At 40.3% G+C, this 22793-nt stretch overlaps 1 protein-coding gene across 1 annotated transcript in view; it reads right to left on the reverse strand.

The window, feature by feature from the left end:
* The window catches only part of dnah7 (dynein, axonemal, heavy chain 7), a 70849-nt gene extending 48310 nt beyond the window's left edge, over positions 1-22539 (reverse strand). The window contains exons 1-36 of the mRNA XM_058081264.2: positions 22411-22539; positions 20621-20711; positions 20334-20463; positions 20043-20094; positions 19511-19691; positions 18089-18161; positions 17888-18013; positions 17641-17760; positions 17278-17461; positions 17009-17188; positions 16536-16805; positions 16293-16420; positions 15934-16012; positions 15259-15483; positions 15017-15163; positions 14565-14744; positions 14189-14329; positions 13719-14086; positions 13384-13570; positions 12799-12992; positions 11479-11677; positions 11228-11368; positions 9462-9674; positions 9264-9373; positions 8833-9001; positions 8650-8752; positions 7704-7831; positions 7365-7577; positions 7135-7233; positions 5894-6142; positions 3925-4074; positions 3364-3546; positions 2850-3026; positions 2607-2738; positions 495-716; positions 182-379 (exon numbers count right to left, since the gene is read on the reverse strand). Coding sequence (XP_057937247.2) covers positions 182-379; positions 495-716; positions 2607-2738; positions 2850-3026; positions 3364-3546; positions 3925-4074; positions 5894-6142; positions 7135-7233; positions 7365-7577; positions 7704-7831; positions 8650-8752; positions 8833-9001; positions 9264-9373; positions 9462-9674; positions 11228-11368; positions 11479-11677; positions 12799-12992; positions 13384-13570; positions 13719-14086; positions 14189-14329; positions 14565-14744; positions 15017-15163; positions 15259-15483; positions 15934-16012; positions 16293-16420; positions 16536-16805; positions 17009-17188; positions 17278-17461; positions 17641-17760; positions 17888-18013; positions 18089-18161; positions 19511-19691; positions 20043-20094; positions 20334-20463; positions 20621-20711; positions 22411-22470 — 5802 coding nt within the window. The 5' untranslated portion in view covers positions 22471-22539. The remainder of the gene's footprint in view (positions 1-181; positions 380-494; positions 717-2606; positions 2739-2849; positions 3027-3363; positions 3547-3924; positions 4075-5893; positions 6143-7134; positions 7234-7364; positions 7578-7703; positions 7832-8649; positions 8753-8832; positions 9002-9263; positions 9374-9461; positions 9675-11227; positions 11369-11478; positions 11678-12798; positions 12993-13383; positions 13571-13718; positions 14087-14188; positions 14330-14564; positions 14745-15016; positions 15164-15258; positions 15484-15933; positions 16013-16292; positions 16421-16535; positions 16806-17008; positions 17189-17277; positions 17462-17640; positions 17761-17887; positions 18014-18088; positions 18162-19510; positions 19692-20042; positions 20095-20333; positions 20464-20620; positions 20712-22410) is intronic.
* Between the last annotated feature and the right edge of the window lie 254 nt (positions 22540-22793).

Below are 22793 nucleotides of genomic sequence, written 5' to 3' on the forward strand. Positions count from 1 at the left end.
TTGTTCATACTTGGCAGTGGTGAACTAATTAATTGTATTCCTAAGGGAAAAATAGCTTTGGTTTTGGTATGTTTCAGTTTTTGTCTGTTGTTTTGGAACAAATGAATAATAAAAACTGAGGTACTTTGATGTATAGACCCGAAAGCCAAGTAAGCATCAACATAAGTAGCAGAGTACTTACAGTAATGTAGACACTTTTGCCAGTACCAGTGGGGCCAATGAAAATAGTTGGCTTTTGGTGGGTGACAAGGAGCTTCATCAGTGCCGTATAGCGAACTGTATTTTCTGTGGGTACAATGATCTCGTTAAACTGCATGTCCTTGGATAAGGGGCGAGCAGTCTTCAGCTCCTCTGTCCATAGCTCCCATCGACCTGGGCCCTGAAGGATACATTGTTAAACTGTAGTTGAATTTGAATGTAAAAGACCTGTAAAATTTGCTTCAACTGTAACTAAAATGCCAATATATGCTATAAGGACTCTCCAAAATACAAACCTGTTTAACAAAGCGATATTCGTATATGGTTCCCTCCGTGGGCACAGGCACGTTCAGTTGTTTAGTGGGAGCCTCTACAGTGGCCAGGATGCCATGAGATGTCCGCGTCCCCTCACTTAGGGGGCCCTTCAGGATCTCCCTTACTAAGGCATCAAATTTGATCCGGCCTGCATCGTTACAGCTTGCACCCACGGACCACGCCAGGCAGAAGACAAAGATACCCTGTAAGATGACAAATCCAATCACAACCTTCTTGTAATGTCAACATCAATACACGCAAATAGCCGGTTGCTTTTTCACTATCAGGGGTGTCAAAGCATCTCCTTAAGTGCGGCAACTGGGAGTTCAGTATCTTGCTAAAGACACTTTGACATAAACGTGTTGTCCATTCAGGATGGAGTCAAACCCAGAACCTCTGGGTGGTCAGGTATCGGTGTATTGTATAAGCATGGCAGCGATAAATGAGCACCAACGGACTAACTATTGTAATCACAGCTTTACTAATAAATATAGTACAGTAAAAGTTCCTTGCAGAATTATTTTTCAAATAACTGCATTGCTGTATTATAGACGCTAAATGTTGCAATCGGGAAAGAGACATAAAACCCAACAACTAGCGGAGATGTCTTTGTTGCAAAGGAAAAAAAAACAGCAGGAATGCTGTTGGAATTGCAAATGACTCATGTTAGATCCTGCTGCTAAAAGGTTGATTAATTGAACCATTTGATAATGAATGTGAAACATGAGGGAGAATGTAGATAGGCTTTTTACAGTGAAAGGCTCCATGGGGGATAGCAGCAGTGTTCTAAAGACATGATTCACTGGTAGAAAAAATATATAATTGTGTGTCATGCAGTGAGCAGAAAAAAGGGTTCATCTACCAAAATATTTGCATGATGATTATTCTTTACTGTATATTCATGCGTATTATGCATTCCACACAGTTTCACCTGCAGATACTTTCATCTGCAAGTTTTGTTTGTAATTGTTGTGGCTGATCAGAAAAGACGATGGACTAAAACTGCTTGGTCTCGGTTGCTCCTGGTTAGTTTTGCTTAGTGATGGCGAGATGAAGCCCCATGAGGCTTCGAACCATTTCAGTCAGCTGGTTCGAGAATGGATTCATTTCTTGAAACTTCATGTGCACACGAAACCACCTGCTGGCCTTGGATACAATTACAGGCAGATGTATCTTCATGTGTGATGCATTGAATGCTGATCTGTTTTGGCTCTTGGAAATGAATATGTACTACAAAATATTGTATAACCAAATTATTAATCTAGTGTAAGATAAAATATACAGTATATATAAAATGCTGAATGGTTTCTTGTCTATAAATGCCATGTATCATGTGATATGGATAGCTTCATCATGGTTGTGTTGGTAATACTGTAATATATTATTATAATGTAGTACTATTAACCTTACCATGGACGGGTGAAGGTCCAGTTTCATCTTTATGTTCATGAAAGGCACGTTAATGCCTGAACATGGATGAAGTGTTATTATTGTACCCCAACTCTTTGAAACACAATAAGCACTTCACCTCTCAATAACAATGACAAACAGTGAAAATACAGGTTTTGAAATGCAAACGTGTTGATTTGGCTTACTGATCAAGTCAAAATGTTTCCACACAACTTCCTCTTTCTAGCTGGCTCTATATCTTCTCTCTCTGAACTCCAAACTAACGTAACCGTATAGTAACCAAACCATCGGCAAACACTATTCACATGCTCAACTGACTGACTCTCACCACAAAACCCCACATTTGAATATTTAAACCTGAGGGGTTTATATCGCTGAGTGACAGGCAAACATTGTGGCAATTACTGAACCTTTTCCCGAAGCGTCATCAACCTTTTCGGGCGTCAATTCCGGCCCCTCCCCTCAATGAATCACGCCTCGGTACACGCTTCGCGAAAGTGCCCACTGGATTATTCGACACACGCTTCGAAGCCCCGGCACCTCTTGTAACATCACTAGTTTTGCTTATAGTGTCACTTGATATCCGGAAATCAAGGCTTTGCTACTGCAAGCTTATAGCCATCATTCATTTAAACACATATGTTACTTTTATCAGTGTGGTTGTGTGTGTTTCTTCAACAAACCTCCAGCCAAGAGCAGACATCATTGTCACTCATACGCTTCATTATGGATGCATCATGGAACTCTTCCATCATGCAGTCCATTAAGTTCATCAAGGATTTGACAAGATTGCTGTCAGAGGTTGGTGACAACTCCTGGGGAAAAAAAAATGTGCAGCTAGACACACAACTTAATACAAAGTGAGATTAGATGACTAAATGTGGCAATCAAAACACATAAGATTAGACAAAATATCTTCACAGTACCGTGGTAGCTTTCCGAATGAGCTCCAGGCAGGCTGGCAAAATACGCTCAAAAAGGCTTGCAATGAGTTCTTTGTGGGCCGGAGTGACTGTACTTGGCAAGACATTAAACCAGGACAGCATTAGAGGATGCCAGCCTAGCATATGCGGCTCCATGTAGATCATTCCACAACGGGACACCTGAAATAAACACTTGCAATTAAAGTCCCATCTGAAACCACATACACTCAACACTCATTTATCGCAGTTAATTGGTTCCAGACCCAGCCACGATAAGTGAATTCCCGGCAAGTCATATTCAATATTGATAAATGGAATGAACAGCATAGAAATTCTATCATGATTATTATTTTTTTTACCATTATTAGAGCTCCATACACATGAAATAACACTTCTATAGTTACCTTTACACCCCTATTTTTGTTTACAACACATTGCTCAACTGTAAAGAGTATATATTATACCCACACTTAAAAATGGGTGCAGCAGCATGTGCAGTAATATAAAAATGTCTCACTGTAGCAGGAGAGGCCACTTCCAAGTCCATGGGTTCAAAGATGAGGCTCATTTGAGGAGACATCTGAATGATCTCACCACTCATCAGGCACAGCTTCTTGTTGTCATCCAGCACTGTGTTCATGTTTTCAATCCAGACAGCATCCACTGGGCCATCAAAGATTAACCATTTTCTATCAGGGGTCTGAGAATATCAGAAAAAGAAAAAAAAGTCAGTTTTGTAAGCCAATTGTTATCAAAGATGAAAAAATTATAAAGAACATTTTGACTGAAGTTATAACAGAGGTGCTTTCTTGCAATGTTTGATAAATAAATTTAATCCAGACATAAGCATGCATTTGAGCCTCAGCTCTGCAGTTAAAAGGGCTGACAGCAGCTTGATTTGTTGCGATAAAATAAATGGAAATTCCTGGACTGAAGCCATCTGCTGCGTGTGAGAATTTGCAAAGTCAAATGGCTTACATTTTGCAATTTTTACCACGGTTCTGGAAAAATATGCATATACATTGCATAAAAAACACTCTCTGTAGACTTCAATCCACAGTATATTTTGTATCCTGACCTGGGAGGAAGCGAAGTTTCTGTAGCTAACCGCCAAGATGCCATCAGACCATTCGTGGGAAACTGGGTCAAACTGGCCATACAGCTGTCCCATGGTGATTGATTTAGGGTTGATAACTGTGATCTGTACATCATTTTCCTCCATCACACCCTTGTGGAGACATCAGAAAAGAGGGATTATGCACTTATATTTAGACATACCTGCCATTACAACAACTGCTACGAATGATGATTGCAAACAATTATTAACGTAATAATAGTTATTACCGCATTTGTTGTTTGTAGTGGTTTAGAGTTGCAACTTCAGAAGTATATAAAAAGTTCTCTGCAAGAGTCTGTGCTGTGTTCAAATGTTATGTCATGAAAAAAATGCCCAAAAGGGCATTATATGATTCTTAAGATCACTGTCTGCATGCCAAAAGCATCTGACAACTCAGAGTGAAAAGCACAAACTGAGACAAACAACATTTCAGACAAGGCGCCAGTCTGAGTGCAAAACAATGAGGAAACAAGTTTTTCATTGAAAAAAAAAAGTCTAAGGGCTGACATGATGGGTGGATGTGCAGTAACAAGAAAGACAGTGATAAATGTGCCATTCCCTGATGCTCCACCAGCAGGCCTTCATCTGTCTCCTTGCTGTGCTGCATCTCAGACCTCTCAGCCATGTAAATACACGCCAGTTCTGCTCTTCCCTGTGAGCCTGGTAACAACTAAATGAAGATAACAGCTTTGACAAATTAGGCCGTCCTCACACCAGGCCATCCATACCATGCAGTCCTTGTACATTTTGATTTTCTGATCACTTCTATACTGCTGTTTTGCTGCAGTTTCCCTGACTTTGTATTATTTTGAGTAATTGTGATCATTTCTTTTTATGAACAGTGGTGCTGGTCATTAATATATAATATGGCGATGGCATTAAATGCAGTGTCATTATTATTCATATAAATCTCATTGCGGGTGAGCAAACATAAAAAAGTGATAATATCTAGAATGAATAGTGAAATTGGAAATTGCCTACATAAGTCTTGAAGAAATGTTTTCATTGGTCAGTTGCTTAATTAAAATCCATTAAACTTTGAAGACGATGGTGCATGGGCAAAGGAAAAACCTCATCAATTTTCATGAGAATCTGAAGAAATATTTTTCCTGTTGCAGTCTGTCTATATTGCTGAGTTGAACGTTGAACTCGTCACTGCCTCAAAAACTCGGGAGGTCAAATATGTATATTCATAACTAAATGTCCAGAGAAGTCACAGTGAAAGTGCAGCATAAATGCACTATTCTTCCATGTGGAAATTGGTTAAATGAGGATTTCGAAAAAAAATTTTGTCCTAAGATAGTCCATCATAAAGGGGGAAAAAAGTGAACAACGAAAAAAACAAGAGTGTAGCCAAGTTACAGTTTGCAGTGACCAACAACAGACAATGGTTTTATACAAAAACCAAAGTTCAAATATTATTGGAACTCAAAAACGCTAATGAATTGCCTTGGAAAAAAAAAATCCTCATACGTGCCGAATTATTCTACGAACACCATAAATATACCGCCAAAACTACAAAGTATTATGCAGTATAGAAAAGAGGGTGGGAAAGTCCGTACCAGCCATATCTGTGACACAATCATGTTGGTTTCAAACAAATTTATGATCATGCACTAAATCCTGATTTTAAAAAATCAGCAAAGCGAAATGATAAAATGTTGCACAACATCCGAACACCAGAGACTGCCGCTATAGGTCACATGTTGTAACACAGCAATCAAGGCCAGGTCCAGCAGAGAGAATTGAAGCTCATGTATGCAGCAGTTGGGTGCCTCCTTTTAAGCTACACCCAACAGGACTTCTTGAATGCATTGTTCAGCATGTCATGAATTTCTCAGACAGACACTCAGCTTCTTAATGCCGATTTGTTAAGCACCGCCGTCCCGCCTTTGCAATTTTATGGGTAGATTTAAATGTGGTATGATACCTTTTTACAGACGTCATGAAGGGCTGCTGCAAGCACACGGTAGGCACATGTTTTGCCTCCAAAGGGTTCCCCAACCAGCATAAATCCATGTCTAACTATCATCATCTCATAGACCTGCAGGATTTTCTCAATAAAGAAATCTGTGACTTGGAGATTCATGATGTCGCAGTTTTCTTTCACAGCTTCCAACAAAGTAGTGTAGTCTCGCTTTGGGAGAGTGACCCCAGGGAAGAGGTCAGATGTGATACCCTGAGAAAAGACAAGGGAAAACATTAATGCTTACATATGGTCAGCACCTACAAGCTCAAATGAAGGGATACATTTTTGCCATCAACATGGCTATATCTAAATTGTCAAACTACACTTACACTGTGTGATAATTTTGTGACATTTGTGTTCTCTTGAATGCCATAAGGAGACAAAGATCTGCGGACAGAATGAAGTTTTGGAGCGCCCGTATAGGTGAGAAAGCATGCGACTTCAGGGAAAAGAAAATTCAAGGCCCTTATAGAGCCTACTGTATAACCTACTGTACTTGTTGATAAATACATCAAACAAGCTTACTTTTGTAACATATAATCATCGATTCACAATACAATAATCCCTCTGTGCTTCAAATATCACAACTTCAGTATCACATTTTTGTGGTTGAATGCAGCCACAAATGAAAAATAAAATTGGCTAAATTAACTCAAATATAAATAAGGTATTCATAAGATGCATTCAAAGATGTTGTGATGATATGTAATATTCTACACTGGTCACTAGGTATCAGTAATGTTACTGTAAATGTTAGGTGAGACACCCAAGCACTTGATGATCGGAAAAACAAGACTTTATTGCAAATTTGAATTATTTTGCAACAGGAACAATATCCCCTAAAGGCTGAACTGTGCTCCAGCATCGTTCCTGCATTCAAGTTCTGTAAAAATGTGAGTATTTTATCTTTTTGTATGGTTTCCTCCCACATTTCAAAAACATGCTAGGTTAATTGGCGACTCCAAATCGTCCATAGGTATGAATGTGAGTGTGAATGGTTGTTTGTCTATATGTGCCCTGTGATTGGCTGGAGACCAGTCCAGGCCTCTCATCCAAAAGTCTGGCTCCAGCATACCCCAGCGACTCTAATGAGGATAAGCGGCATAGAAAATGGATGGATCATTATTTAGAAATGTTCCTTTACTTTACCGCTTATACTTTTTAATTGAAGAACCCAGAGATAGAGCTTTTTGTGTGCATACCTCAAATAGTTGCAGGTCCTGGGCCAAGAACTTTGGCAGATTCACATCAATAATGGATCTCAGTAACAGAGTGTCTTCATTCTCATTTGGAAAAGCAAGCTGCAATCCAATACCAGTACAAATATCATTTTAAACATGATAGTAGCAGAAATGGAAAAGGTGCCTCGACAACACTAGAAAGTGACAAAGAATCTCATATACTATATCAATGTAAATCAGTTTTGTGATACCTTGAGGTTTCCGGCAGCAGTCAACACTGACTTGACAGCCCTCATCCCGTAGTCATAATGGTGCTGTGAGGAGAGTTGCTCTGAGCAGAGTCGATAAGTTGCCACAATCTTCACAGAGAGAGGCCGTGCAGTGACAAAGCCACACGAGTAGAGTACAATCTCTGCGATCAACGCATAGTCTGGCACCATCATTGCCACAGTACGGAACAAGGCCTGGAGAGGAGAGACAGACTCTCTTAACTCCCAAAAGGAGGACGGTATACGGTTATCAATATACACATAAAATTCTACATCTTATTTGAATTTCATTACAGTTCCCTCTAAAACTCTTGTTGACACCTTGAGGTTGTCTGGCAGCTCAGACCGTCCAGCATAACCAGGGTTCATAGTAATGAACACAGCACAAGAAGGGTCCAGTTTGAGCTCTGTGCCTTCAAACATCAGCAGCTTTGCATGAGCAGCAATTCCTAAAAACATATGCACATTAATACGATGAGTTAGACTGTGACTCTACCTATACATACAATCATCATGGGCATGAACGTCATATTGATTTTAAGTTTTTAATCATCTATTTAGGCTGCACGTAAGTCGAGTGTTTAGCATGCAGGCCTCACAGCTAGGAGACCCGAGTTCAATTCCGCCCTTGGCCATCTCTGTGTGGAGTTTGCATGTTCTCCCCGTGCATGCGTGGGTTTTCTCCGGGTACTCCGGTTTCCTCCAAAAACATGCTAGGTTAATTGGCGACGCCAAATTGTCCATAGGTATGAATGTGAGTGTGAATGGTTGTTGTCTATATGTGCCCTGTGATTGGCTGTGACCAGTCCAGGGTGTACCCCGCCTCTCGCCTGAAGACAGCTGGGATAGGCTCCAGCACACACGCGGCCCTCATGAGGATAAGCGGTATAGAAAATGGATGGATGAATTATTTTTTTTTCCAGGTTGCAATGATTATGTAAAGTACATCTTTGCGTCACATGACTCACGCTCCTTGGCCACTCAGTTGCTTTCTGGAACGACGCTGAGCAGAAACATTGGTTTTCTTTGCTAGCCTTTACCTTCTTTCTCTGGTTTTTGGTTTGGTTTTGTTCAGAGTTTTAATTGTATCTTCTATTTAGGGGTAGCAGAGAGGTGACAAGTCACCATTCTTTTGTTTGTTCGGGCCAGAGTACCAGGGCTTTTTTTTTGTTTTTCTACTTGGGGCACGGTAGTTGCTTTTGTGTTGTGTTATTAAATAAGCTGAAGCAAATGGGATTATTTTACAGTGTGTGGAAAAAACACAAACCTCTCTGTATAGTGAGGATCTGCTGAGCCACTACAGACAGCACCTCCAAATCAATTCTGTTAAACTCATCAAAGCAGGCCCAGGCTCCACAAGACAGAAGGCCCTAGTCACACATTGACATTGATTGACATCTCCGGTTCAAGCACATGTGCGTAATGTCAAGCTTATGGTCAAAGTACTCACCTTAAAGAACTTTCCCAGAGCGATGTAGTCGAGTCCATCAGAGCAGTTGAAGACCACACACTGCTTAGCTATAGCTTTGGCCAAGTCTTTCGTTGTTTCAGTTTTTCCCGTGCCAGCAGGGCCCTCTGGGGCCCCACCCAAATGGAGATGGAGAGCACCAAACAAAGTGCTAAAGGAAAAGATAGATAATTATTGCAACAATATTAATTGATTATTCATAAACTTCAAGAGAAATTCACCACTACTACTATATATTTGTCAATATCTGATAAATGAAAGGAATTTTAAATAATGATTACATTTGGGGGAAGGTGAGGGTAGTGCCCCACCAGATCCAGTAGCGATGCAAAAACAATAAAACCTGGACATTATAATCCTCATAAAACATTTTCATATTCATAGCACAATACAACTGAGTAGAAAATCATTACCGGTAGCATCTGTCAGTAAGTGGAGTGATGACCAGACGTGGAGTGTTGCCAAGGTACTCATAACCGTATGGCAAACCTGCATTGATCATCTTGGTCTGGAGGTCATTCTCCTGCACAGCGTTTGACATAGTTCTCAAAGTTTTGACTGAGTCTTTATTACCAATTCTAATTGAATGCTCATTCGACGATGTTACATACCACCCAGTAGTAACGCAATTGGCTTAGCCACATAAAGTCATGCTCGTCACTTATTCCCTCTTTAACCAATGAGGCCAGCACATCCCTGGCGTGGACATCAAGTACAACAAGCGCTCCAAGGGTCACCCGATTCTGTTTGGACAGTTTTCCACGGACAAGCTCCACAATGTCATCAATCTGACGGTTGTTTTGATCCAGGTAAGCATCTAGGGCCTAAGATGTATCAAGAGAGAGGAATGATGCAACATCAATGTCCATCAATGAGGTACCATGCATTAACAGTCATTTATTATAACCTATCTTCGTGCCTCTGCTGTCTTACTGTAATTTGTGGATTATTTTTAATCGTATTTCAAGCTGTTCCATTTATTTACATTATGGGAGGTAGCAGCTGTCATTAATAATTAGAGGAGCAATCATTAATGTATTTTCGGCACCATAAGGTACACGGGATAATAAGGCACAGTCTCAATTGTGGAGCCTATTTCTGTACTTAAACCATATATAAGGCACACCATATCATGCTAAAAACCAAAACATTTTTAATTAATCTTCTCCCACAAATTCATCAAAGTCCTCATCTTCTGTATCTGAATTGAACAGCTGGGCAATTTCGCCATCAAACATGCTGGGTTCCCTTTCATCATTGTTGAAGTCTGTTGTTGTCAGGTGGCTGTTCAGCAATGATGCCGGCTTTCGCCAAGACACGGAAACAGTTAATGCAGATGCCTCAGCCCAAGCCTCCCCAATCCATTCACATATGGTGGCGTAACTCGTCTGTTGCTGCTTGCAACTTCACTTTCAACCCCGTTTGCAACAATGTCCAGCAATTGGAGTTTTTTTGCTAATCCTCCTGGAATGATCAGAAGCTCTGGATTCATTTGCTTCACTTGATTTTTCACAGTTGCGGAGAGATGTGTGCAATGTTGTTTTGCAGCATAGCGGTAGTGCACCTACCGGAGGCGTGGCGAACATTAAGCGTACAAACTGTATGTATTACATAATGTTATCTCATTAGCTTATCGTTTCTGGCCTACATATGCGGAAAATATGGTAATTAAATGTCTACCTTTCTTTGAAGAAAGCGGGGGTTTATCACGAGGAGCTGGTGAGGAACGATCTCATTAGTCATTCTCTGATGCATGACCAATCATGCCAAGCCATGGTCAATTTTTCCCCACTGTGCCAGAGACATATAACTTCAGTGTGGCTCAGAGCACTCACACTTAAGGTGTGCACAAGTGGGCCCAAGCACATTACCAGGGTGAGCACTTAGTTTGTTGATCAAAAGGTATGGGGAAAGAAATCATTGAGTAAAGCCAATCATGACTTCAGTAATATGAAGTTGTTGAAACAACAAGGGGCGGCACGGCGGTTGAGTGGTTAGCGCGCAGACCTCACAGCTAGGAGACCAGGGTTCAATTCCACCCTCGGCCGTCTCTGTGTGGAGTTTGCATGTTCTCCCCGTGCATGCGTGGGTTTTCTCCGGGTACTCCGGTTTCCACATTCCAAAAAAAACATGCTAGGTTAATTAGCGACTCCAAATTGTCCATAGGTATGAATGTGAGTGTGAATGGTTGTTTGTCTATATGTGCCCTGTGATTGTCCAGGGTGTACCCCGCCTCTCGCCCGAAGACAGCTGGGATAGGCTCCAGCACCCCCCGCAACCCTCGTGAAGAAAAAGCGGTAGAAAATGAATGAATGAATTAAACAATAAAACAAGAAACTTGCTGTTAGGGCAAAATGAATGTTGTCCATATGAATACCTTCTGTCCTGACTTAATGGCTTCATGGATGTCCTTTGTCCAGTAAACCTGTGAGACACACAGCACTGCCTGTCCCGGCCATGCACGCACCCAGTCAATCCTCTTCTCTTTTGGGTATGCTTGGATTGCTTCCCCAACTACCTGTGATGGGCCGCAAGAAGGATAAGGACATTAATGAACTGAAAAAACAAATCACCACAGCTAAGAGTGACAAAGTGCATTTAAACTGAAGCCAGGCACCAAAAAGAGACCTTATGCAGCGAGGCAGTCATGTCAATCTCAAGTTCCAAAAGCCATTTCTCCACTTGGCCGCGGGCGTTCGGGGTGCAAATCACATCAACAAGCATGACCTCTTCACCCTCGCTGCTCTTCATGTGAGTGATGTCAAGTTCTTCAGTGAACGTCACACGAGCGATGCCCTCAAAACACTTCTTCAAAAATGGCTGGACTCTGAAAGAGAGAAAGGAAATGTTTTACATTTTGATGTCTTGATGTCAGCAAATTGTGTTCTATCATCTTTGGCTCAATGAGTATGGAGGATTCATTTTGAGGTTCTGGTTTGTCTTTGGCTTTTTTGTGTTGTTTTCTGTTTTTCGGTAATGTCTTCACAGTACTATAAATATGACAATCATAACCAATGTCTGACCAGCTTTGTGTTTTGCCGTGAGTTTTTTCTTCAGTTCAGTAGTGTTTGTCACCTTCTTTAACAACATGCTGGCACTTGCTACTTTCTTTGGCTTCGTTTGAACCCGTGCAAACCTGTTACAGCGGAATACATCACATAATTCAATTCACAGTTCCACATATTAGGAAAAAGATAGAAGCACAGCTTATTTAATCAGAGCCCCCATCTGTTTCACATCTGCAACAGCAGTACATATATTCACTTCCGGTATTCCACATGTGATTTTTTTAATACATAGAAAAGTGACAGAGTAATTTTCCACTCTGAAATGATAAATTACTGATGTATGTCAGCGGTTCTATGATCGCATTGATAACCCTTTTTATTGTTTCCATTTCGATTCCAGTTCGATCAGTTGATTTTTCTGTATCCGTAACTCTTCATTTATCGCTTTTTTTCATAATTTATAGCATATATATGGTTTTCTGGAATGGACTAACTGGATTATTATTTATGGATTTATTTACTGAATTTTTATTTTGAGGTATAATACGTATGTAAACATTTTCTACATGTTTTTGGAATGTGGGAGGAAGCCTGAGTCCCTAGAGAAAACCTTGACATGTTATCTTATAAAAAACAATGCTATAATTTTTTTTGTAAGCTGATAAGCTGATAAAATTTCACACTGGCATCACATTAGTTAGAGCTGGCTCTGTGAAATTCTATATTAGCCACTGGATCTTTGAATAAAGTATCTATTTGACCCTGGAAGAAAATAATTCAATTACGCTACTTAATATGGTGAAAAATAGTTTAAAACACGGAAAACAACCACAACCACCATTGTAGACTTGGAGACTGTATGTAAAAAAAGCATAGCAACAACGATGATTATAATTCATGCACTTGTAACAAAGAGACATAACAGAACATTTGTGCTTACCTCGTTGGGTCTTTGGTCTCAGAAAGGATTTCCAGCAGCTCCTCATTTGAAAGAAAGAAAAAGCGTGGAAAATAGAGACGCTTCTTCTCCAGGTAGTTATTAAGCCCTTTGAGGATAATCTCGAGATGCTCATTGGACTTCTTTTGCCTTTCAAGCATGCTATTGATTCTTATGACCACCAACACATGCTTGTCCTGCCAAAGACAGAATGGTGGTTCGATACTTCATTTACATTTTGAAATGTTGTAAACAGAGAACAAAACTATGGCAAAGCAAATAAGTGTGTTTTCATCACTTCCAGTTGAACAGATGCATGTAGATGCATGTTGACCCTCGATCCCAGAGGCCGGCAACCCGTGGTTCTTAGCACAATAATGTAAAACTGGACTCACAAGCATACATTAACATAAGACCCATTACATTTGATCTACTAACGGGGTCTGATAAACTAATACACTAGCTCCAGGTTTAACCGTGCAGTTGCGCGTTTAGACTTTTCTCATTTTTGATGCATTTTTGTTGCAAAAACCTCTGATTTTGGTCCTAATGACTGGAAGACAGTCAGTACTAGTACTAGTTTCTTACCTGAGCAACTTGTTTCATGATGTCCTTCCAGGTTTTGTCAACATTGGTAAAACGTCTTCCTTCTTCAGGCATCTGAGCCATGATGTCTGGTGAGCTGAAGATGGGCTCCAGGTAAAGCCAGGTGGACTGTACTTTTAACCATTCATCCAGTATCTCTTGGAGAAGCAGCAACGTGCCCTCCCAATCACTGCAATTGAAATCTTACTGGTTAGAGATGAAAGTGGAAAATGCTTTCATTGTGTCGGATTAAAAAAACCTTTCACTGACCCCATCTGTGACTATCATCTCACCCGAAAATATACCAAACATATCATACAAGCTCTGTCTTCTCTTACCGTATCTCCACCTCAAAAGGCTTAATGAAAGGAGAGCCCTTCATGGTTTGTGTTTTTACAATGTGATCATCCAGCAGCATCTGCACTTCATCCACAGACGACAAGATGGTCGTGCCTGTTTCTCGATACGGCAAAAGTTTAAACACTATGTCGCTCCATTCTGTAGTCATTTTCTCCAAAGCCTTTTCCAGCGAATACTCTTTACTCGCTGCCTCACTGATTCCTTCAAATAGGGGCAAGTGCTCTTCCATGTTCATCGACAGGAAGTTGGACATACAGGCCTCTTCATCGGCGCCGTGTAAGGACCTGCCAGCTATGGCACTCAAAGCCTCCCAATGGCGATCACGCAGACCCGGATTACAAAGTACCTGTTTATATAACATATATCGGTGAAGTATATTGATAGAAATTCTAAATTAACAGGTATTTAAGAAATTATACAAATGTATATTCTGAACTGAGTAGCTCACCTGCACCATTGGGACATCCTTTTTGAAGCCTTCCACCTTTTCCTTCATCACAATGGCAAGGCCCAGAGCATTGGGTACGTCAGTGAAGCCTTTCTCCAGCTTATACAAAGCGCGCCAATAATTCCCCACATCCCCTTCTATCTACAAGGGCAGATAGAAACATTTAAAACAAAAACTTCAAAAATCATAGAACAAAATGTGCTATAAATTGAACATTGCTGATTTCTACCACATTATGAAAACTGACAATCTAAGATTGAATATCTAAAATCAATGTCAAAAGTGCAAATTTTTGACTACATTTTTGATTACAGCTGGACCTTGATTTTTTTACATCAGTGACAGCTACCAGATACAGTACATATAAATGTGCTACCTTGTCTGGGTTTACTCCAGAGAGTGGACCATAGAGCCACTGCTCATAGTTTGTTTGGAATTCATGGGCTGTCTCATACAGACGCAGGAAGGGTGTGAGCTTGTCCTGGACCTTTTTTCGCAGCGGGTACTGAGAGGCAGGCCAGTTAAATGCTTCCTCTTCCAGATTGAATTCATTTATCTTTCAGAATGCACAGGGAAAGAGGCAAAAATTACAAGATTGTACATTAATTGAACATAGAGTTGGTTATAAGGCTGGTGGTGAGCTAATTGTAAGGTTGAGGTTTAAAATATGACAACTGTACATGCCGCGTCGCACTTCCAAATACATCACATTCATGTGTTAATCTGCAGTGCCATAACACCCTCTCACATTCGTCAATATTTGGTATCTTTTGGAAATAAGTAAAAATTACGCATGTTATAGTTCTGTGCACAAGCATACTAAATTACCCTTTCTATGGCAGTCTCCAGTTTGCTATTGAGGGCCTGGGCTTTCTTTAAGTACTTGCTGAGATCTTCCAGGTCGCCAAATGACGTAAACTCCTCCACTTGTACACTGTAAGTGTCCAGTTCTTCCTCAAAAAGCTCCCGGAACAACTGAAATGTGTGAACCAAAACATAGAAAACTTTACTAATGCTTTTATACTTTTTTTTTCATTTTGCACTAGTAGTTAAAAAGTAGAAAAAAAAACCTTGAGACTGTTTTGATATTGTGTTGTTTTTTCAGAAACAATTTGCTGGTGATCCTCAAAGATGGATGGCAAACGCCTAAGCCACTGAATGGTCTTTCTGTTGAGCTCCATGTCCGACGGTGAGAGGGAGACAAAGTCTATTAGGGAACACAACTGCATGTTGGAGTTGGACAACCTCTGCTCCAACTGAGGAAGATCAGTGGTCTTCACCTTGTTGACAAAGGCCTGGAGGAGATTAAAAATATATGTGAGGGTAATGGACTAATAAAGCATATAGTTGCTACTGCATATTCATGACAAGTACTGTAATGGTGACTGCAGTTGGGGTAGGTGGGTGTCAATCTAATTGCTCAACCAGATTTTAGGTTCATGGGGAAGATGGAGCATATCTATGCATCCAATGCATCATATAAAAATGTCACTGCTTTTACGATAACATTCTACTCATTATGGTCTCCAAGAATCTCATGGATTAGTCTTCTGCCGGTGCCCAGAATCAGGACTAAACATGGTAAGGCTGCATTTCAGTTTTATGCTGCCAAAATCTGGAATGGTCTTCAAGAAGCTGTGCGGCAATCCTCAACTTTGTGTATTAGCAATCACATATCTGGCTTCAAGATAGTACAGGAGAACCCGACAGTCTACCCGACAAGATGTGTGGTTCACACTGGATACCTTCAACTCCATCAATGAATGTGTGTCAGGTGGTGTGCTCAGTGCTCTCTCTGCAATCTTCTCGAATTCATCACATAGCCTTTAAAATGGAGAGATTGTAGTTGATACATAAGAGATATGTGATTAATTCACAGCTCAGAGCTATTGAAAGATGTGAAACTGGGATTAAGGCCAAATAGTATTGACCACAAAAATCAAACAGCAAAGCTGCATTATGTCCACATATAAAGTGTGGGTGAAGAATGTCAATATTCAGAACTATGCATCCAATTTACTAAATGACATGTCAATTCTTTACCATTTTCAATTTTTTTTTTCAGAAACCATTTCTGCAATTTTGCAATGGGAAATCCACTAACGTTGTATTGATTTCCTGGTGTCCCTGTAGCATCCGGGAAATCAGTTTTTGCTGAAGCTCTTTAGCACGCTTGACGAGAGACTGAATGAGCTTGTGGGACTGCACTTCAAACATGCCAAGTCGTACCACCTAAACACCAAAATATGAGTTAGTACCACATTTTGATTTTTTTAACAAGCGAAAACATTCTTTGAACTTAAGTTCTATTTTTTTATGAGACCCATTACCTTTTATAACTCCGTACCTTACGTGATGTGTACTGGATCTGGTCGATCAGCTTCTGGTATTTGTTCACCTCATTCATGAGTTCCTGAAAGGTGTGTTCCTCACTAAGGAAACGTGCCATCTCTTCCTCTGCCTCTTTGTTTATCAAAGAGGCATACTTATCATACTCGTGGATATACTCTGTTGGTCTCACATACTCAGCATGTATCACTCTGCGAACCTCCTCCTCCTGGGCTTTCTGAATCTCTGGCAGGATAACTGGTTTCAGAGTTTCCCCATGGCTACTTGACTATGAGAACAACAAAGAATAACAGAAATACACTTGTCTTTGTATGCAAATGGCAGCAACTTGCTGAACATTAAAAGTGTTCAACAAAAAAAAACGAGGGTGCTACCCTGTGGCATACTTTTTCTGGAATAAAGAAACATTTGCTATTCTGATGCTGTAACAAACGTGCTTTCAACATATGAGCTCGACAATATTTTACTTACCCAGTCTGGGTAGAGTTTGGTTTCCACGCGTGGTAGCATGCTAACAGATCTGAGCATAAACTCATAGATATTCAGGAGAATGTCCTCATATGATTTGACATCTGGCTCAATGGTAATCTCTTTGTCCCCCAGGATCAGATGCAATATAAACCCCGGGTGCTCGCAGGCCTGCTCTGACTGCTTAGATACAGAGGAAATCGATTTCAGTTCAAGAATGTAGTCTACTGAAAGACAAAGCCCTGCAATAATGTTTAAGATGTTGTCCTTACCAGGTTCGGACAAAGCAATTTTGTATAGTCTGCCATTGAATCTAACACAAGGTCCTGTAGCTGGGTGGCCATCAGTGTAGCAGCACTATTGTAGAAAGACTGCAGCTTGTACATGTTGCTTTGGGTAGGCATGAGTTTACGTCGATTGCCATGGTAGTAAATGTTGTGCACTTCGGGAAGCCACCTAGGTCAGGATAATGACAACTATTTAATACATCTGTACTGCTATGATACCAGAGGTCTCAAACTCTCTGCCCAATGGGCCGTCAACATGTTAACTCAGACATCTTGCAGCACATCTGAGTCCTGCAACAGATCGAACCGCAAGGTGGCGAGGGACGACAGAATTGGTGCATTGCTCACTTGTTTATAAGGACTCCTCTGATGTTCCCTATCTGACCATTGGAATTTTGCTGGAATGCGGACAACTCCATGGACACTGTTCTGCTTCTGATGTCCACCGTATCAATCAGTCGCATCTGTCTGAAAAAGGAGGGGTAACATGGCATACAATGTTAGTTTCAAGAGTAACAACATATTTCAGATGTGATTGTACAGACACACTGACTTTAATGTAAACGTCCAATTCATATAATAAGTGCATACATACTTGTAAGAAACGTGCCACAGGTTGAGCACTTGCTGCATGGTAGGGTTAAAAGAGTGGAGCCAGTTGTTCATCTTCTTTCGTGCATAGACGTAGGAGTCTTTCCATGCTTTTGGCACCCTCACCAATCTGACAGAAGATTAAAAAAAAAATAAAACATATTCCCCCCTTGTCAAATCTGCAATGTAAGCAATACGAATTTACTCAAGCCTGTGAAGAGGAAGGTCTTTCTCTGCGTCCTCATCTATTTCTATTGGATCACTGAATGTATATTTCACTGCAATCAGAAAGCATAGATTGGATTACACACAGCACTGTGAACATCTTAATAAAACCTAGGCAGCACATATGGATCATTGCCAGGGGGTTACAATATCAGCTGAGATCTCTCTGTGCAGCTTGGTTCTAGCCCACAAGGCTCCCTGCCCTAACCAGCATAGCCCCTCCACACATACAGCAAATACTCCTCACTCCCAGGATGGTCCAAAAGACCAAAAAGACCTTCAACTGCCAATCAACATGCCAATCAACCTACCCCTTGCCTGATTCCCATCTAGACCCAGGGTGTCCAAACCCACAGGGGGTCGCATAGAGAAAGCTCAAAAGAATGCCAAGGGCAACTTGAGGTATTTTATTTTAGAAAAAAGCTAAAAACAAAGTACATATATTTAACACTAAAGCTTTGTTATTCATTGTTCGTATCAACTCGTAACCATTTTCTCAATTTTCAGTGTAATATTATTTCTACAACATGCTGCGGGGCAATTATAAACAAGTCATGTGCTGCACATGGCCCGTGGGCTGCACTTTGGACAGCCCTGATATAGATAGCCAATTTGGAGGAACCCACCACCAGCTGACTTCACCATCTAATCATGTTGAAAAAAGAAATGAGAGTTGAACGACATCTGAAACAAATATGTAGTATCAAGATATCTGTGCGGTGGTCTTTTATTGTGGCCACCCTAAGGCACAATGTGGCACACCTATGCAGTCAGATCATCATTGTAATAAATACCACATCTGTGGTGGCACATAATGTAATCAGTGCTGTCAAGATATTAAATCAACAGAGAGATTATGATCTGTAATTGATTCATCTAATTATCTCTTTTAATCTCGCCTAAAAATCTGAAAAATGTTCTCACTTTGAGGTATTTTAATTTAAATTCATTACAGTATTGTGGCGGATTAAAATAATGCTCCTCAACGCTCTGCATTTTGCTCTCTTAACTACAACGGGATCATCAGATTGATGCTAAACAAGCTACGAAAACCTTGTTAGGACTTTTACTTCCTCTAGATAGTCAAGTTCATCAGCTGATGCCAAAGAAGCCCAAACACAATGCTAAACAATGTCCACTTCAGAGAGTGACAATTCAAACACAAGAAGGCATAGAACAATTTAATAAACAGGAAACTCGTATACAGTAAAGTTAGAGATAAAAAATTAGACACACTAATGCACTAAATATGACTGTAATTAATTAACTGTAATTAATCTGTTATTTTGCAATGAAGAGATTTTCAATCTTAAAATCATTTTGTATAAATGTGTTGGTGATTTCAAGTAAATCATACAGCAAGCATTACAGCTCATCACTATAAGAAGGACTGAATAATTACAGATTGCAGTCTTGATGCTGAGCAAGTAGTCCTCCTTTACTTCATCAAGTAGCAGGTCCAGCATTTGGTTCTGGTTCTTCAAGTGACCGGGGACCTTGCCCAGAATATTCTTCACCCAGGAGTCTTGCAGAGGAGTTAGATGCTCCAGGTTGATGCCATTTTGGATGTATTGGTAATATTTCTGACAGGAAAGTATAAATAACCTGTTGTTATTGTTGTGAAACCTGTTGTGAAATTCTGTACTGCACAGGAAGGTACGAAGGAGATTGATTGACCATGATATACAGTCCCTTAGCCAATCAAGACACAGAACACCTTATACGCTGTAAAAAACTGTAAAAAAAAAATTAAAAAGCACCTAAAAAACGCGATGTAGCAAAAGAATACTGTTTAATCAGATTTGTTATGTCAGAAAAGCAGATGTAAATACACTTACACAATGTTAAATTATCTGCCTAAATACAATATCTATGTAAATTATCTATTATCTACATAAATATATAGAAATACATATATTGGTGTGTATAGTCACCTTTTCAAATTCACTACTTGATAAGCTGTCATCCTCTTCCTGGTGCTGTTGGCTAAAAAAAACAAAAACAAGATTTGTTCAGGTTTGGTAATATACAAAGTTTTGTCCAAAAAAACGAGTAGATATTTCATTATGACCAGAAATGTTAAATGTTCAATGATCTTCAAGCGGTTAGTGGTGCAGGGATTTCAAGGTAATATTTATGTAGATGAGCTTACTGTAAATACATAAGTTGACTATACATACAATGAATCACACATTTGAATAGATGAAATAAAAGTTGCAACACACCATATGAATTTAATGAGACATTTTCTGAGACTCCTGCGTTTTTTAATCGGGAGCATGCGCTCGCTGTTTGAGGGTTTGGGAATGACAGTCGGACAGCTTCCCAAATTTGGCACAGTCTCGACCTCTCCATCTGCAACATACGCCAACATTATTGCGTTCAGGCATAATAATAACCAACTGTCAATGTCAATTTGAAACATGTTTTGTCCTACCAAGTCCTCAGTGTATACTTGATAGGATACACGACTCTGGTATGAAACTGTCATTTCACATTTACAATAACTCACTTTCTCCATTTGTTCCCATTGATTCGGGTTTGATGTGCAGACATGGTGAAAATGAAGGTCTGGATTCCATCCACGGCTCCTTTTGGTGGATCTTGAAAGTAAAAAATAACATCTTATGCAAAATATATTTTCTTTTTTAAAACAACCCATATTGCACTTGCTTACAAATGCTTGTCTAATTTAATAATAAGGCTCGTTTGGGCTGCTTGATAGGCTGCTTTCTGTTAGCTGTGCTTCGTATTTTGCCCATCATCCACAATCCTTATGTGAGACATGAACACACGTGTCTGCACTTGGCGAAGGCAAAAAGCAGAGAGCAGGACATTTTCCATTGGGGCCATATACAGAAAATCTGACGGGTGGGACACTTTACATTTTGTGCATTAAAAATTCTAAAAGCAATGCAGTGTAGGTCTGGTGTTATAGGTGATAAAGCAAATCAGTGTAAGGCCGGGATCACACCAAATCCATTGCGGCTTTGGTCCTGATCCAGTCAGGCTTGCTATAAAGTGGCGGTCACACTGACTCCGGTGCCCACTGCGATGAGCGTCCGCTCCAGCTGTGGAAACCATGCTCACGAGATCAGATGAGCACAGGATAACTAGACTTGTATACAAGATTCATTCATTCATTTTCTACTGCTTATCCTCACGAGGGTCGCGGGGGTGCTGGAGCCTATCCCAGCTGTCTTCGGGCGAGAGGCGGGGTACACCCTGGACTGGTCACCAACCAATCACAGGGCACATATAAACAAACAACCATTGTATACAAGATGTTCTTGTAAACAATAGCCGTATTTTCCTGCACAGCTGCGGTGTCAAGAGATTTTTGTGGGTTTTTTTGGTGCCTTTTGACCTCATTCAGTAAGTACAAAATCTTTTTCATTTTTATTATTATGAAATAGCATTTAATGACTTCATATTATTGTTTGTTCTTTGAGGCTCCAATGTCGATATATATTATCCAAATGGTCACTGCGACTATTATCAATTTCTTGTATTGATATGATGATGATATGAGAGTGCTCCAGCATCTGTGCCACATGGAAAAAAAGTTAGGCCCAAACGGATTCTTGCCGTTTTGGTATACGTCCGCCAGAGCTGCATCGCAAGTAGCTAGTAGGAGCCTACAACAGGGATTTCAATGTCCCTGGGGTGACATCTAAAAATATATAGCTTTAATAATTACATTTATTTTTTAGAATATGCTGAGGTCCAGTAAAAAAAACATCTGCAGGCCGCACTTTGGACACCCCTGGCATTGCTGCAACCAGTCAGTAAGAGTAGCCAGATGCAAACACCATTCATGCTTACCATGTAGAAGACAACTCGGCCATCAACAATTTAAAAGTGTATTTTTTAAAAATGTCATCGGAACAACAAAAGTGCCATCCGTGAACTGGAGCAATATCGTTGTATTGGACCAGCATCAGAAGATACACGTCATAAGCCGGCATATGGTCACGTGAACGCACCACAGGCAACAACCGCAACACAAATCTGTGACGTCATAAACACGAAAAGTAAACACTATCGCATTTGAGACGTTTGAAAAGCCAACACATACAAAAGCCGACAATCAAATATCAGTTAAACAACGCGGTTATTTCGAAAGGAGTACCATGACACTGAAATAACTATACTGAACTGAACACCGTGAACAGTGACGCCGTTTTTGTACAGCGTCTTTGATGACGAATTTTTTGGTTTATATCGAACTACAAATTTGAGTGAACAAAGTCCGGACACAATATAGCTTCACATTCTGTAACGCGAGTGAACCTGACTCACATGCAATGGTCTCAATGGTGAAAATGCAGGAATATCCCAAAAAGTTGTATTCCTCTTCATCTCGAGGGGCAAGTGAACGCCTCCTCTTGTTGAAACTGTTGCTGTGGTAACGACGTGAGCGCGCGCGTGTCAACTGCAACATGCTGGTACTCACGTTTTATAATGTTTTCTAACTTCGGAGGTTAAAGTGACAGTAGATAGCCGAAACATCACTGACAGCAAGTCAAACTGAGATTTATTTGTTTTTATAAACATAAATTATTGTATATGTGCAAGATGCATTTCAGAGCCAACAGTATACTGAAAAGGGCTTAATCATCAATCATCAAAATTGCACTAAATGAACAATTAGATGCAGGAGAATGTCAGAATATTTGTATTTT

This window comes from Doryrhamphus excisus, linkage group LG12 (assembly GCF_037039965.1).
Source record: "Doryrhamphus excisus strain RoL-2023G ecotype Guam linkage group LG12, RoL_Dexc_Guam_v1.1, whole genome shotgun sequence".
NCBI classification, from domain to species: Eukaryota; Metazoa; Chordata; class Actinopteri; order Syngnathiformes; family Syngnathidae; genus Doryrhamphus; species Doryrhamphus excisus.